The following is a 16,166-nucleotide window of genomic DNA, read 5'->3' on the forward strand; positions in this document are numbered from 1 at the left end:
ATGGCCTGGGAAAACGACAGAAAATGGCCCAAATGCTTGGACCCCTGCACCCATGTGGAGGACCCGGAAGAGGCTCCTGGCTTCTGCCTGGCTCAGCCCTGGTTATTGTGGCCATTTTGGGAGTGAGTCAGTGGAAGGAAGATCTCTCTCTCTTTTTTCCCTTCTTTCTGTCTGTATTTCTGCCTTTCAAATAAATTTTAAAAAGAGAGAACTGAAGATGACATGGTAATCCCACTGCTAAAAGTTGGCCCTATGAATCAGCTAGCATCACAGCTTTGCTACTAGCAAGAACACAGAGCAGTGCAGAAGTTCACATTGAGAATCTGCCAGGCCCTAAATACACTCACGGAGAAGACAAAAACAATCCCACAGCCCTTAACGTTATAACTAATCACACTGTTTAGAAAGTAAGAGGAGCAGGGGCGCTGGTGTTGTGTAGCAGGTAAAGCTGCTGCCTGCAATGCCAGCATCCCATATGAGTGCCAGTTGAGTCCTGGCTGCTCCACTTCCAATCCAGCTCCCTGCTAATGTACTTGGGAAGGCAGTGGAAAATGGCCCAAGATCTTAGGCCCCTGCACCCACACGGGAGACCCAGAAGAATCTCCTGCCTCAGTACTGGCTGCTGTGAGATACTCTGTCTGTCTGTCTCTCTGTGACTTCCTCTCTCTGAAACTCCAACTTACAAATAAATGAATCTTAAAAAAAAATATTTTGTTTATTTGAAAGAGTTACAGAGAGAAGTAGAGACAGAGGTCCTCTATCCACTGGTTCAGCAACAGCTGGAGCTGAGTCGTTCCGAAGCCAGGAGCCAGAAGCCTCTGTGTCTCCCACGTGGGTGCAGGGGCCTAAGCGCTCTGAGGGCACTCTGCTAGGAAGTTGTACGGGAGGTGGACAGTTCCACCACTGCTGGAACTCAGCTGGATGAACTGTGCTTTCTGCCCATGCTGTGGGAGCCTGCGCTGGAGAAGCTGGGGGTGCTTTAGGAGGCACCTGCGCAGGGCCAGCGCCGGAGCAGGTTAATTCCCTCTTCCCTGCTGGCCCAGCTCCCTGCTAATGCGCCTGGGAAGAAGGCCCCTGCCGCCCATGTGGAATTACTGGCTCCTGGTTTCAGCCTGGCCCAGACCTAGCTGTTGCGACCATTTAGGGGGTGAACCACTGGTTGGAGAATCTCTGTCTGTCTGTCTCTCCCTCTCTGTCACTGTGCCTGTCAAGTAAATAAATCTTAAAAGCCCAGGGCTGGTGTTGTGGCATAGTAGGCAAGCTTTGCTTGCACCAGCATCCCATATGGGTGCCGGTTTGAGTGCCAGCTGCTTCTCTTCCAATCCAGCTCTCTGCTATGGCCTGCGAAAGCAGCAGAGGATGGCCCAAATGCTTGGGCCCCTGCACCCATGTGGCAGACCCAGAGGAAGCTCCTGGCTTCTGATTGGCCCCGCTCTGGCTGTTGCAGCCTTGACTTAATAATGCTGGAGTGCATTATTATTCACAAAGTAGAGAAAATGCTTTTTTTCTTACATATTTAACCTAGCTGTCTTAAGAATGAATTGGAAAATAATATTTTCGTCATTTCTTACCAGTTCACTAATTTTTAACCTGCAATTATTTATTCTCTTTTAAAGTTTGCCTGTATATAATTTCAAAGAGGATTTTTCAATTTTTTTTTAAGATTTATTTATTTTTACTTGAAAGAGTTACACAAAGAGAGAAGGAGAGGCAGAGAGAGAGAGAGAGGTCTTCTATCTGCTGGTTCACTCCCAAATTGGCCACAACAATCAGAGCTGAGCTGATCTGAAGCCAGGAGCCCAGGAGCTTCCTCCCGGTCTCCCATGTGGGTGCAGGGGCCCAAGCTGGATAGAAAGTGGAGCAGCTGGGACTCAAACTGGCACCCATATGGGATGCCAGCACTGCAGGCGGCGGCTTTACCCGCTACGCCACAGCGCCGACCCCCCAATTTTTTTTTTTTTTAATCTGACTGGTAGAGTTACAGACAGTGAGAGAGAGAGAGAAAGAGAGAGAGAGAGAGAGAGAGAGAGAGAGAGAAGGTCTTCCCTCTGTTGATTCACTCCCCAAATGGCTGCCACGGCTGGCCCTGCGGCGATCCGAAGCCAGGAGCCAGGTGCTTCTTCCTGGTCTCCCATGCGGGTGCAGAGCCCAAGCACCCAGGCCATCCTCCACGGCCTTCCCGGGCCACAGCAGAGAGCTGGACTGGAAAAGGAGCAGCCGAGACTCGAACTGGTGCCCATATGGGATGCCAGTGCCGCAGGCGGAGGATTAACCGAGTTAGCCATGGCACCGGCCCCCCAAAATTTTTTTTTAAGAAGATTCTCTTCTTTCCAGCCCTTGTGTCTACCCTTTGCTGGAAGAAAATTCTCTTCTCCCTTCTTACTCTTTCTCTGCCTGACTTCTGTTCATTCCCTTTCACTGCTCCTGCCTCTAGGAAGCCTTCCCTAGCCCATCTAGAGAGGGTGAGGTGCTATTGCTGTGTGGGCTGAGACCTTGGACTCTCAACACACCATATCATACATGCCCGTTTACATCCATCAGCAGTGTCCACTATCTGCAGAGCAGGCAAGGGCTGGAACTGTCTTCCCTTGTAATGCCTTGGGTTGAGCGCAGTGGCCGTTACGTGATAAGTGTTCATTAAAGATTTATAGATGAATAAAATGGGCAATGAAGATTTTATTTACTTCAGCGGCAATAGCAGGATCTAATAACACATCCAGTACATCATACTAAATTTTTATTGTTTAGGGTTTTTTGTTTTTTATTACTAACTTATGGTATTATTTCTGTAACAGCTATCACAAACTACCTTGAAATGTCTGTATCTTGCTTTCAGGTTCCTTTTTTGCCAGGAGACTCAGACCTCGATCAGCTAACAAGAATATTTGAAACTCTGGGCACACCAACTGAGGAACAATGGCCTGTAAGCCTTTAAGCACTTTCTTTGAAATTTAATTAGGATTACAGTTATTTGTCATATCTTTTATGTACTAATCACATGAAATTAAATTTCCTTGCTAGTTATCTTAATTTACTAGCAATACGTATACTTATAACATTTCAGATGATAAAGAAGTAGAAAAAGTAAGAAGTTAAAATTGTAACATACTATCCAACCTCTCATACACACAGTAATCCCCAGCCCAGAAAGTACCCAGTGTTAACAGTTTGGTGCAAGGCCATGCTACGGGTGTACACACATACATCCAGGGTTGCATTTTCTTTCTTTGTTTTTTTTTTTTGTTTGTTTGTTTGTTTTGTTTGGTTTTTTTTGGACAGAGTAGACAGTGAGAGAGAGAGAGAGAGAAAGGTCTTCCTTTGCCATTGGTTCACCCTCCAATGGCCGCCGCAGCCAGCGCAGCGCGCCGATCCAAAGCCAGGAGCCAGGTGCCTCTCCTGGTCTCCCATGGGGTGCAGGGCCCAAGCACTTGGGCCATCCTCCGCTGCACTCCCGGGCCACAGCAGAGAGCTGGCCTGGAAGAGGGGCAACCGGGACAGAATCTGGGGCCCCAACCGGGACTAGAACCTGGTGTGCCGGTGCCGCAGGTGGAGGATTAGCCTATTGCTGCGGTGCTGGCCAGCATTTTCTTTCATTCATTAACAAAAATGAGTTCATAGCATAGTTGGGGTTTTGTTTTTTGTTTTTTGCAACCAACTTGTACTTTTTTAACATTAATATGTCATTTAACTTTTTCTTTGTGATAGCCGTATATTTTATTTGTATTTCTTGTTAACCACTCTGTGGTAAACTTACAACAGTTTAAGCTTGCTGAATTTTACTGTGATTGTAATCTTACTGCTCTGATGGCTATTGGTGTTAAATACCTTCTCATATGTTCGCCATCCATGTATAGACAGAGAGAGAGACCTTCCATCTGTTGCTTCATTCCCCAAATGGCCACAATAGCCAGAGTGGGCCAGGCCAAAGCCAGGAGCTAGGAGCTTCTTCCAGGTCTCCCACATGGGTGCAGGGTTGTAAGCACTTGGGCCAAGCTCTGCTGCTTTCCCAGGCACATTAGCAGGGAGCTGGATTGGAGACAGAACAGCAAGGATTCAAACTGGTGCCATGTGGGATGCTGGTGCTGCAGGTGGTGGCTTAAACCACTGCACCACAGTGGTGGCCCCTGTTTTAATTATTTTTTTCTACTCCACGAGAGTTTTAATACATTTTCTACTAACATGCATATGTTGTGCATATTACAGGGTACAGTGATATTTGAAGACATTTTTACAACATGGCTTGATTAATTCACAATAATTAACATTTAATCTCCTTTTAATTTCTTTGGAGTCTCCAAGCCCCTCCCTTTGCTTTCTTTATAAAATACATAATGTTACTTTTTAATTTTTAATTCATGTTTTTTATGAGTTTTATTTATTTGAAAGGCAGAGTTAGAGAGGGAGAGGCAGATAGAGAGATCTTCTCTCCGTTGGTTCACTCTCCAGATGGCTGCAGTAGCCGGGGTGAGGCCACGTCCGAAGCCAGGAGCTTCATCCAGCTCTCCCACGTGGGTACAGGTGCCCAAGCTCTTGTGCTGTCCTCTGGTTCTTTCCCTGCGCATGAGCAGGGGGCATCCACTGGTTTATTCCCCAGATGTCCACAGTAGCTGGGGCCCAGTCTAGGTTCTCCCACTTGGGAGTTCAGGGATCCAAGCACTTGAGCCATCACATGCTGCCCTCCTGTGGTGTGCATCAGCAGGAAGCTAGAAACAGAAGTGGAGCCAGAACTCTCACCCCGGCACTCTTGTGCTCCTGTTTGTTTATTTATTTATTTTGACTGCAGAGTATTGAGTTGTATAGTCTAGATAGTAGTTATTTGTTGTATGTGAGTTTTGCAAAAATTTTTTCTCACAGTGCCTTTTTATCATAGTAAGTTTTTATCAGAGTAAGTTTTAATTTTGATCAGGCTTATCAGTTTTTCCTTTAATGAATCATGCTTTTGGTGTCAAGTTGAAGAACTCTGGCCTAGTCCAAAAATTTTTCTGAAAAAAAAATTTTTTTAAGTTTTTTTTACTTTCCTTGAAAGAGTTACACAGAGAGAAGGAGAGGCAGGGAGAGAGTGAGTCTTCCATCCAGATGGCCGCAATGGCTGGAGCTGCGCCGATCCAAAGCCAGGAGCCAGGAGCTTCTTCCGGGTCTCCCACACACATGCAGGGGCCCAAGGATTTGGGCCATCTTCTACTGCTTTCTCAGGCTATAGCAGAGAGCTGGATTGAAAGAGGAGCAGCTGGGACTTGAACTGGTGCCCATATGGGATGCTGGCGCTTCAGGCCAGGGCGTTAACCAAATGTGCCATAGTGCTGGTCCCCTGAAAAAATTTTTTAAAGATTTATTTATTTATTTGAAAGGCAGAGTTACAGAGAGGCAGAGAAAAAGAGGTCTTCCATCAGCTGGTTCACTCCCTAAATAGCTGCAACCACCAGAGCCCGGCTGATCCGAAGCCAGGAACTTCTTCCGGGTCTCCCACGTGGGTGCAGGGTCCCAAGCACTTGGGCATCTTCTGCTTTCCCAGGTCATAGCAGAGAGCTGGATTGGAAGTAGAGCAGCCGGGACTCGAACCAGAACCCATATGGGATGCTGGTGCTGCAGGCAGCAGCTTTACCTGCTATGCCACTGAGTCAGGCCCTTTCTGAAATTCTTTTTGTATGTTTTTTTCTAAAAGTTCCATAGGACTGTGTTTAAGTCCACAGTCCATTTAGAATTCAGTTTTTCATGATGTTTTAGACTTATGTCAGGGTTCATTTTTGGGTCTGTGGATGTAGCACCATTTATTGAAAAGACTTTCTGTCCATTTCTTTTGCATCTTTTCCAAAAATCTCTTAGATAGATTTGTGTGGCTGTCTGGGTCAGTATTGTGTTCCATTGATCTGTGTGTCTGTCCCTCTTCCAGTACTGCACAGTTTTTTTTTTCTTTTTCTTTTTCCAGCTGGAATCATTCTTAATATTTAAATACAAAAAGTGCACACTACTTTTACACATACAGATCTAACAGTAAAATATGCAGAGGAAATGAGCTCCCACTCTGTCCTCCACCGTCCCCGACGTCTCTCTTGTGGCTGCAGCTGGCCTCCCTCTTCTCCCACATACACGGGTTCACAGTGGCCGCTTTGTAGCTGGAATGCTTTTTGTCAGCTGCACGCTGCCACACAGTCTTAATTAAAGCTGGTATAAATTGTTCTAAAATAAGGGAGGATGATTATTGTTATTTCTCTAAATTGTTTTAGCCATGCTAGTCCTTTGCCTTTCCTTTTCCTAAACATTTTATTGAAGTACAGTATACGTACCAAGAAAAGCGCATAAATATACAGAAATGAGTATTTTTTGAAGATTTTTATTTTATTTATTTGAAAGGCAGAGTTACAGAGGCAAAGAGGGAGGTCTTCATCTGCTGGTTCACTCCTCAAATGGCTGCAGTGGCTGGAACTGGGCCAATCTGAAGCCAGGAGCCTGATGCTTCTTTCAGGTCTCCCATGTGGGTGCAGGGGCCCACGGACTTGGGGCATCTTCCACTGCTTTCCCAGGTCATAGAAAGCTGGGTTGGAAGTGGAGCAGCTGGGACTTGAACCAGCACCCATATGGGATGCCGCCACTGCAGATAGTGGCGCTACATCACAGCACCGGCCCCTGCATTTTTTGTAATCTAATCATACTGATAACTGACACCCAAATTTAGAACAAAGTATTGCTAATACCCCAAGAGTCCTCGCTACTTCCTCCCTCTCCATTTTTTTATGCGTGAAATAAGCATATTATCATTTACATGGTATAATTCAGTAAAGCACAGTTATTAAGTATATACCAAATGATATGACATCCACACAATGTTTATACTCCATATAAACTACCACAAATAAGAGAAACCATATTTTTTTTTTTTTTTAGGTCTAGCTTATTTCACTTAGCATAACAATCTCCAGTTGTGTCTTTTTATTGCCAATGTCAATCCATTCATCAGCTGATGGGTATTTTAGGTTGAGTCTATATCTTAGCTATTGTGAGTTGAACTGCTATACTTGTGGGAGTGTAACTTTCATATGCTGATTTCATTTCCTTTGGCTATATTCTTAGCTATGTGATAGGTGGGTCATAAGGTGGATCTATTTTTAGTTTTCTGAGGAATCTCCATACTGTCTTCCATAATGGTTGTACCAGTTTGTATTGCTACGAACCGTATATGAAAGTACCTTTTTCTGCATCCTCACCAGCATTTGTTATTTTTTGATTTTTCTATGCTAGCCATTCTAACTGCGGTGAGGTGATGCCTCACTGTGGCTTTTCTTTGCATTTCCCTGATAACTAGTAATCCTCAGATCATCTTTTCATGTGCCTGTTGACCATCTGTATTTCGCCTTTGAAAAATACCTGTTCATATCATTTGCCCATTACTTAACTGGGTTGTTTGTTTTGTTGTTGTTTCCTGAGCTGCTTATATATTCTGGATATGAATTCTTTATGAGATGCATAGTTTACAAAAATTTTCTCCCATTCTGTCAGTTGCCTCTCTACTTTGTTAATTATTTGCTTTGCTGTGCAGGAGCCTCTTAGCTTAATGGAATCCCATTGGTCTGTTTTTGCCTTTATTGCCTGTGCTTTTGGGGTGTTATCCAAGAAGTTTCTGCCGAGGCCAATGTGATGCAGCATTTCCTCTATGTTTTCCTCTCGTAACTTGATGGTGTCCGGTCTTTAGATCTTTAATCCATAGTGAGTTGGTTGTTGTATAGTATGTAAGGTCTTGTTTTAAATTTCTACATGTGGACGTCCAACTTTTCCAACATTTATTGAAGAAACCGTCCTTTCGCCAGAGAATGATTTTAGCTCACTTGTCAAAGATTAGTTGGTTGTATATGTGTGGTTTCTTTCTGAGGTTTCTATTCAGTTCCGTTAGTCTGCATGTCTATTTTTGTGCCAGTACCAGGTGTTTTGCTTATAACTGTCCTGTAGTAAGTCTTGAGTTCTGGTATTATGATAGCTCTGTTGTTGTTATTGTTTGTTTAATTTGACTGTTCAGAGTCTTTTGTATTTCCACATGAATTTTAGGTTTGTTTTTTCTAAATCTGTGAAGAATGTACTTGGTATTTTGATTGAGATCACATTGAATCCGTGAATTGTTTTGGATACTATGGACACTTTGATGCTATTAATTTTCCCAATCCATCAACATGGAAGATTTTTCCATTTCTTTGTGTCTTCTATTTCTTTCATTAATACTTTGTAATTCTCATTGCAGAAATCTTTCGCATCCTTGGTTAAATTCATCTCAAGGTATTTAAATTTTTTTGTAGCTACTGCGAATGGGACTGGTCTGATAAATTCTTTCTAAGCCAAAGCGTTGTCAGTGTATAAGAATGCTGTTGATTTTTGTGTGTTGATCTTAAATTCTGCAACTTTGCTGAATTCTCTTATGAATCCTAATAGTCTCTTATTATACTCTTTTGATTCCTCTCTGTAAAAGATCTTGTCTCTAAATAGGATCAATTTGACTTCCTCCTTTCCAATTATAATACACGCTTTGATTTGATTTTCTTGCCTAATAGCTATGGCTAAAACCTCCAGAACCATATTGAATAATACAGGGGAAAGTAGGCATCCTTGTTTGGTTTCAGATCTTAGTGGAAATGCATCCAGCTTTCAGCTTTTCCCCTCAGCATGATGCTGGCTATGGGTTTGTCATATTTTGCCTTGATTGTGTTAAGGTATGTTCCTTCTATGCCCGATTTTTAAAAGGTTTCTATCATGACAGGATGTTGTATTTTATCCGATGCCTTTTCTTTAATTGTTGAGTTAATCATATGGTTTTCGTCCTTCACTTTGTTGATGTGATGTGTCACGTTTATTGACTTGCTTCTGTTGAGGCATCCGTACGTTCCTGGATAAATCCCACCTGACCCAGGGTGGATGACCTTTCTTGTGTGTTGTTGGATTCTGTTTGCTAGTATTTTGTTGAGGATTTTTGCCTCTTTGTTCATCAGGGGTAAGTCCCATAGGAGTTTTAGGGTAATCTGCTTCTATCTATGATAACTTTTCCAGGGTTTTGATAAAAATGTTAAACCTGTGTGTCACCTTGAGGAAAGTTGACATCCTTAGTGTGTTGAATCTTCCAGTGCATGAACATGGTATGTTTCACCATTTATTTACATCTTTGGTTTATTCCATCAGTGTTGTGTAGCTTTCAGGACATGAACTTGTACATGTTTTGCTTAGGCTTTTTTTTTTTTTCTTTTTTTTACCTATTTCATTTTCCTTTTTTATGTGATCATAAATGGTACTTTTAATTTTGCCATTCATATGTTCATTGCTAATTTGTAGAGCTATAGCCCTGCTGTACTTTTTAGTTTTAGGAGTTCTTAATAGATTTATTGGGATATTATACATAGAATATTGTATCATCTGCAAGTGGGTGCAAGGGCCTAAGTACTTGGGCTATCTTTCACTGCTTTTTATTTCTTTATTTGATATTTGTATCTTTCAGTCCACTTAAATTTGAATGTTCAAACTATTTTTTCCAGGATATGTGTAGTCTTCCAGATTATGTGACATTTAAGAGTTTCCCTGGAATCCCATTACAACACATCTTCATTGCAGCAGGAGACGATCTGCTCGAGCTCATACAAGGCTTATTCTTATTTAATCCGTGTACTCGAATTACAGCCACACAGGTATTACAGCATATTTGAAATTACAGGATTATCTAAATTTTAGCATTGATAAAGCAAAAACAGAATGTCTTAAAACTTTTTAATATTTTTAAATGCTGCCAAAAATGTGTTTTTGTCTTAAGGAATAATAACAAATCCTTGTGTCTTTTCCATAAGCTATTATTCAGACTGTTAGTAAATTTCATCATGCACGTACAACTATGAGAGAGTGTATACTTGCTTAGGAAAATATAAATACATAACTGGGTACAGGTGTTTGGATCAGCAGTTAAGAGGCCTCTTGGGACACCCACATTCCGGACTGGAGTGCCTGGTTCAAGTCCCAGCTTTGCTCGCACGTGCAGCTTCCTGCTGGTGCAGACGCTGGGAGGCAGCAGATGCCCCAACGGTTGGATCCCTGCCACCCATATGGGAGACCCGGATTGAGTTCCTGGCTGTTGGCATTTGGGGAGTAAGCCAATGGGTAGGAGATCGCTCTCTCACTCACCAGATGTCTGCAGTAGCTGAGGCTGGGGCAGGGCAGAGCCGGGAATCAGGAACTCCATCGAGGTCTCTCATGTGGGTAGAAGAGACTCAAGGACTTGAGCCATCGTCTGCTGCTTCCCAGGTGCATTAACAGGGACCTGGATCAGAGGCAGAGTAGCAGGGACTCATTCGGCTATGGGATGTGAGTGTCCTGAGTGGCAGCTTAACCTGCTGGGCTACATGACAATGCCCTATGCAGTCACATAATAGTCTTTTACGTACCTTACCTGCAGAGGGGAATAAACCAAGGCTTTTGTATTTGTTAAAAAAAATGGCATATTTCAGTTGAATTCATGTATCTTTAAACTCTGATGCAAACTTAATGATTAAAGTGGTTTAGTTTTTATTCTCCCATAAAATGCAATCCAGAGATGTATACTTGGCATTGCCAGTCAGAAAATGACAATGGGGAGCAAATGGTATAGTTAGATACAGTTGTATACTTACAAGAGATTAAAAGCCATCAAACAGAAAAAGGGAGAGATGTTCTCCAACATAAAAATATAAAAACCTATAAATTTGATTACTTTGTTTTAAAAGCAAACACACAAAAAGGATAGGTTCACACTTGATGAAGCAGGGCAGTGCACAAATGCGATATGGTGTACTGATTTGATCTCATAAAAGATAAGACTAACTGAAGATTCCAAGCATTTATATATCCAACAGAAACATCCATGAACAATATGCCAAGGATACAGAATGGATGTTTTCCCCTTAAGTTTGTGGCAGACTACCAAACCTTAGTTTAATGCATTTACTTTTTTTAAAAAAAGATTTATTTACTTATTTGAAAGGCAGAGTTAGAGAGGCAGAGGCAGAGGGGGAGAGAGAGATCTTCCATCCACTGGTTCACTCCCCCTCCAAGTGGCCACAATGGCCGGAGCTAGGCTGATCTGAAGCCAGGAGCTTCTTCTGGGTCTCCCACGCGGGTACAGGGTCCCAAGCACTTGGGCCATCTTCTTCCCCTGCTTTCCCAGGCACATTAGCAGGGAGCTGGGTTGGAAGTGCAGCAGCCAGGACTGGAACTGGTGCCAATACAGGATGCCGGCACTGCAGTTAAGCCACAACGCTGGCTGAGGACTATTCTTTTTTTCTTTTTTGACAGGCAGAGTTAGTGAGAGAGAGAGACAGAGAGAAAAGTCTTCCTTCCCATTAGTTCACCCCCCAAATGGCTGCTACGGCCGGCGCACTGCGCTCCTGGCTCCTGGCTCCTGCCTTCGGATCAGCGCGGTGCGCTGGCTGCGGTGGCCATTGGAGGGTGAACCAACGGCAAAGGAAGACCTTTCTGTCTGTCTCTCTCTCTCACTGTCCACTCTGCCTGTAAAAAAAAAAAAAAAAAAATCTTTAAACAAAAAAAGGCTTTATCTCAGGAATGTATTATAGTTGGAATGAGACAGTCTTCCTTTCTTAGCTTTCCGTGTAGCCCCAGATTAGCTTAATTTACCTGTGGAACTGCTATAGAAATGTAAGTCTTGAAGTAAAGAATCTCTAAAGTATGAGTGCAAATGTTAGAAGAGGGATGTGCTTGGAAAGTTTATTTGGACTTTTTTTTTAAGAGATTTATTTATTTTATTTGAAAGTTAGAGTTACACAAAGAGAGAAGGAGAGGCAGAGAGAGAGGTCTTATAGGACCGATGGTTCACTCCCCAGATGGCCACAATGGCAGAAGCTGTGCCGATCCAAAGCCAGGAGCCAAGAGCCCCTCTGGGTCTCCCACGCAGGGGCAGAGGCCCAAGGACTTGGACCATCTTCTTCTGCTTTCCCAGGCCATAGCAGAGTGCTGGGTTGGAAGTGGAGCAGCTGGGACTCGAACTAGTCCCCATATGCACCTGCAGTGCCAGCACTGCAGGTGGTGGCTTTACCTGCTACAGTGCCGGCCCTGGAATTCTTAAAGGATTTTCCTAAAGGAATTAAGTTATTGTGGCTTTTGGGCAATAGTATTGTTGTACTGCTGTAAGCAAACAGATATGAACTTGACAAGCCTGTTACTTAGGATGGAACTACTATTGGAATTTTGGCCCCAAGTAAAGGAAATATCATAGAAAATTGGACTGGTAGTTAATAGAGGTAACCTTGAGCAAGCTTTATTTAAAAGATGTATTCATTTATTTGAAAGGCAGAGTTACAGAGAGAAGGAAAGAAGGAGGGAGAGATCAATCTTCCCTTTCCTGGTTCACTCCCCAAGTGGCCACAACAGTCATGACTGGGCCAGGCCAAAGCCAGGAACCTGGAACTCTATCCGGGTCTCCCACATGGATGACAGGGGCTCAAGCACTGAGCCTTACTTTAATGAATTTTAATATACATTTAGGGCTTGAATAAATATGGGTATGGTTACAAATAAAATTCTAAGTTCTTTTTAGCAGGTTTCTCTCTACCTTTTAACTATAAGGCCCACACTGTATAGAGAGCTAAAATGTACAACACCTAACTATGGATAGTTCATAACTAATATAGGCTCTTTATTTTTATTAATTTTTTGACAGGCAGAGTGGACAGTGAGAGAGAGAGACAGACAGAAAGGTCTTCCTTTGCCGTTGGTTCACCCTCCAATGGCCGCCGCGGCCGGCGCACCGCGCTGATCCGAAGCCAGGAGCCAGGTGCTTTTCCTGGTCTCCCATGGGGTGCAGGGCCCAAGCACTTGGGCCATCTTCCACTGCACTCCCGGGCCACAGCAGAGAGCTGGCCTGGAAGAGAGGCAACCGGGACAGAATCTGACGCCCCAACTAGGACTAGAACCCGGTGTGCCGGCGCCGTAAGGCGGAGGATTAGCCTATTGAGCCACGGTGCCGGCTAATATAGGCTCTTGTAAAAGTTAGAAGGTAGTCTTTTTCCTGAAGTAATACTTACTAGCTCATCTAGGGTACTAGGTGTATATTTGTAGTAATTTGCATATGCAAATACTCGACATTGGTTTCTTTGTGTTTGGGGGATGGACGTGCTCACGTAATATTTCTAATGCTCCCATCAACTTTGGAGATTAGATTTTCTTACAGGTTACTAACTTAAAACCTTTCTTTTAAAAGGCATTGAAAACTAAGTATTTCAGTAATCGTCCAGGGCCTACACCTGGTTGTCAGCTGCCAAGGCCAAATTGTCCAGTGGAAACCTTGAAGGAGCAATCTAACCCAGCCATGGCAACAAAACGGAAAAGAACAGAGGCCCTGGAACAAGGTTAAATTCCTATTTTCATAAGAAATGAGATAAATTTGTAAAACTCCAAATAGATCCTGTACAGTTAGTGACTGAAGGCAGCTAAGGAATGTAACTTGTGAGCTATTTATTTTAAAAGTTTGAAGTTGTATAAAATAGAATGTGCAATCTTAGAAGTTTGCCTCCACTTCACTTCAGCCACTGAGGGTGCCCCTGAGCGACGTGGCGGCTCGCAGTGGGTGGGGCTTTCTCCCCTTCAGCGGTTCTGCCAGGCGCTGTGTGCTTAAGGAGCAGTAGCACGTGATTAATAATGTGGTTGATGGTGGAAATCACGTAAGGTGAATGTGAACAACCTGTCTTTGTTCTGTTCTGCTTTCTAGGAGTATTGCCCAAGAAGCTGATTTTTTAATTGCAAAGAACACTGGAATTCTACTACTGAAGGAAAGAGTCAAGAAAGAGAATAATGACAAAATAGTAAAAATGAAGTAAATGCTGTAGAAGTGAACTTGTAAATATGCTACATGTATAAAATATATAAAACGGAGTTATTTTTATTAAATGTATTTTAAAATAATTCTGGTTTTTCTGATTAGAGTACAAAAGTAAGATAAGTTCTTTTCTCTGAAATGTACAATTAAAAATGTGTTAAGAAAACCCAGAGAAGAACTGGTACTTTGAAACTCTCACTGTATAGCTCTACAAATTTGTAATAGCTGGGGTGGTATTTAAAGAATAATAAAAAGAAAATGGAAAAATTAGGAATAATTTAGCAAATACATACGTACTACTCAGAATTAACAAATACTAACAAAATAAATATGCTTTTAAAAGAAATAAAACCTAGGGCACTGGTGTTGCAACGCAGCGGTCTGCAACACTGGTATCCCATATAGATGCCTGTTGGAGTCCCAGTTGCTCCATTTCCAATTCAGTGCCCTGCCAAAGCACCTGGGAAAGCAGCAAAAGATGGCCCAGATGTTTGGGCCTCTGCCACCCATGTGGGAGACCTGGATGGAGTTCCAGGCAGAGTTACTGAGAGAAAGAGGGAAAGAGAGAGGTCTTCCATTGTTGGTTTACTCCCCAAATGGCTGCTGCAGCCCAGGATGGGCCAGACCAAAGCCAGGAGCTTTATCTATCTCCCACATGGGTGCAGGGGTCCAAACACTTAGGCCATCCTCTGCTGCTTGCTCCCCAGGCACATTAGCAGGGAGCTAGACTGGAAATGGAGCAACCTGGACTCAAACCAGCGCCCATATGGAATGCCGGCATTGCAGGCGGCAGCTTAACCTGCTATGCCACAACCCCAGCCCCCCCCAAAAAAATTTTTTTTAAAGTGACAGATAAAATTGAGGTTCCCCGTAATATTTTATTGTACTCCTGTTTTTCATTTCCCCCGTTCTGAAAGGGAAATCACTCATGGAATGAGTGTGTATCCTTCCATGATTTTATGTCGCTGTTTTGTAAGAATGCATATTCATACTAACATGAATAACAATATATACAGGATTGTGTGGGGCCTGGAAATTATAATGTGAGTGATAGATGATATCTCACTGCATTTTTTTCACTCAAAACTTAATTCCTTCCATGTTAATCCATATAAATCTAGTTAATCTGTTTTAAGTTCCACATAGTATCTCACATACACAACATTCCTATGCCGTATTTGTGACCTGTGATTTTCTATTACTGTATGAAAATTATAACCATAGCAGCTGAAAGTAGCACAGTGTGTTAGCTCTCAGTTCTGCAAGTCAGTTGTCTGGCTTGGCCCAACTTGGAATCCTCATCACGGTGAACTGCTGGGCCTTGCTCACGGAAACATTTTGACTCGCACTAACGCCTTACGTCTGCGCATTTATATCAAGAATCCACACACAAATGAGAATGGGAAATCTAGGTGCCTTCTGCCCCCTGGGAGGAGAAATACCATGTTTAGAACTCCCAGTAACAGGAAGGAGAGCAGGACGTTTTGGGAACGAAGTGTTTCCCATCCTGGTGGATTAAGAACGTCCTCTGTACGCAGCCTGCCAGCTGGCTGGGCGCGGGCAGCACACGGTGGTGTCCTCAAAGGCCAACCAGAGGGGCCTCGCGTGCCTCCTGCCGAGCGCCAGCAGCAGATCTGTTATGACATCCTGAGCAGGAGTTTGCGCAGCTCAGTGGGCCTGTGATGACGTCCAGTTTGACGTCACGAGCTCCGCAGTTCTGGTCCAGTAGAGGGCGCACTCTCGCGAGCCGGCCCCCGGGCGCTGCACCGCCTTCCCTGCCCTGCTCCTGCGAGCGCTGCGGCGCCCTCTGCCTTGCGTTTGACTAAGGTCTCACAGGGCCAGATCAAGGCGTCAGTTTGATCCCGCTGGGTCTGGAATTAATTGACATAAGGTAGATCGGTGGGAGAAAAGCCTGCAGACTTGTTTTTCACATGGCACTGGAGCTCTCATTAAAAAATGAAAATCTAGGCCGGCGCCGCGGCTCACCAGGCTAATCCTCCACCTGCGGCGCCGGCACACCGGGTTCTAGTCCCGGTCGGGGCGCCGGATTCTGTCCTGGTTGCTCCTTTTCCGGTCCAGCTGTCTGCTGTGGCCCAGGAGTGCAATGGAGGATGGCCCAAGTGCTTGGACCCTGCACCAGCATGGGAGATCAGGAGAAGCACCTGGCTCCTGCCTTCGGATCCGCGCAGCACCGGCCGTAGCGGCCATTTAGGGGGTGAACCAACGGAAGGAAGACCTTTCTGTCTCTCTCTCTAACTCTGCCTGTCAAAAAACAATCTAAAGTAACTTATACAGTTGTACAAAGAATTAGTTAAAAAAAAAAAAATGAGGCTAAAAGGGC

General features: G+C 43.8%; 1 protein-coding gene across 4 annotated transcripts in view; it reads left to right on the forward strand.

The window, feature by feature from the left end:
* Positions 1–13,991, forward strand: part of CDK7 (cyclin dependent kinase 7) — a 30,161-nt gene extending 16,170 nt beyond the window's left edge. For all 4 annotated transcript variants that reach the window (XM_017344767.3, XM_002714073.5, XM_017344768.3 and 1 more), the window contains 4 exons: positions 2,837–2,923; positions 9,507–9,656; positions 13,211–13,358; positions 13,718–13,991. In XM_017344767.3, coding sequence (XP_017200256.1) covers positions 2,837–2,923; positions 9,507–9,656; positions 13,211–13,358; positions 13,718–13,746 — 414 coding nt within the window. In that variant the 3' untranslated portion in view covers positions 13,747–13,991. The remainder of the gene's footprint in view (positions 1–2,836; positions 2,924–9,506; positions 9,657–13,210; positions 13,359–13,717) is intronic.
* The last annotated feature ends 2,175 nt before the right edge of the window (positions 13,992–16,166 follow it).

Source organism: Oryctolagus cuniculus, chromosome 14 (genome assembly GCF_964237555.1).
Source record: "Oryctolagus cuniculus chromosome 14, mOryCun1.1, whole genome shotgun sequence".
In the NCBI taxonomy this organism is placed as follows: domain Eukaryota; kingdom Metazoa; phylum Chordata; class Mammalia; order Lagomorpha; family Leporidae; genus Oryctolagus; species Oryctolagus cuniculus.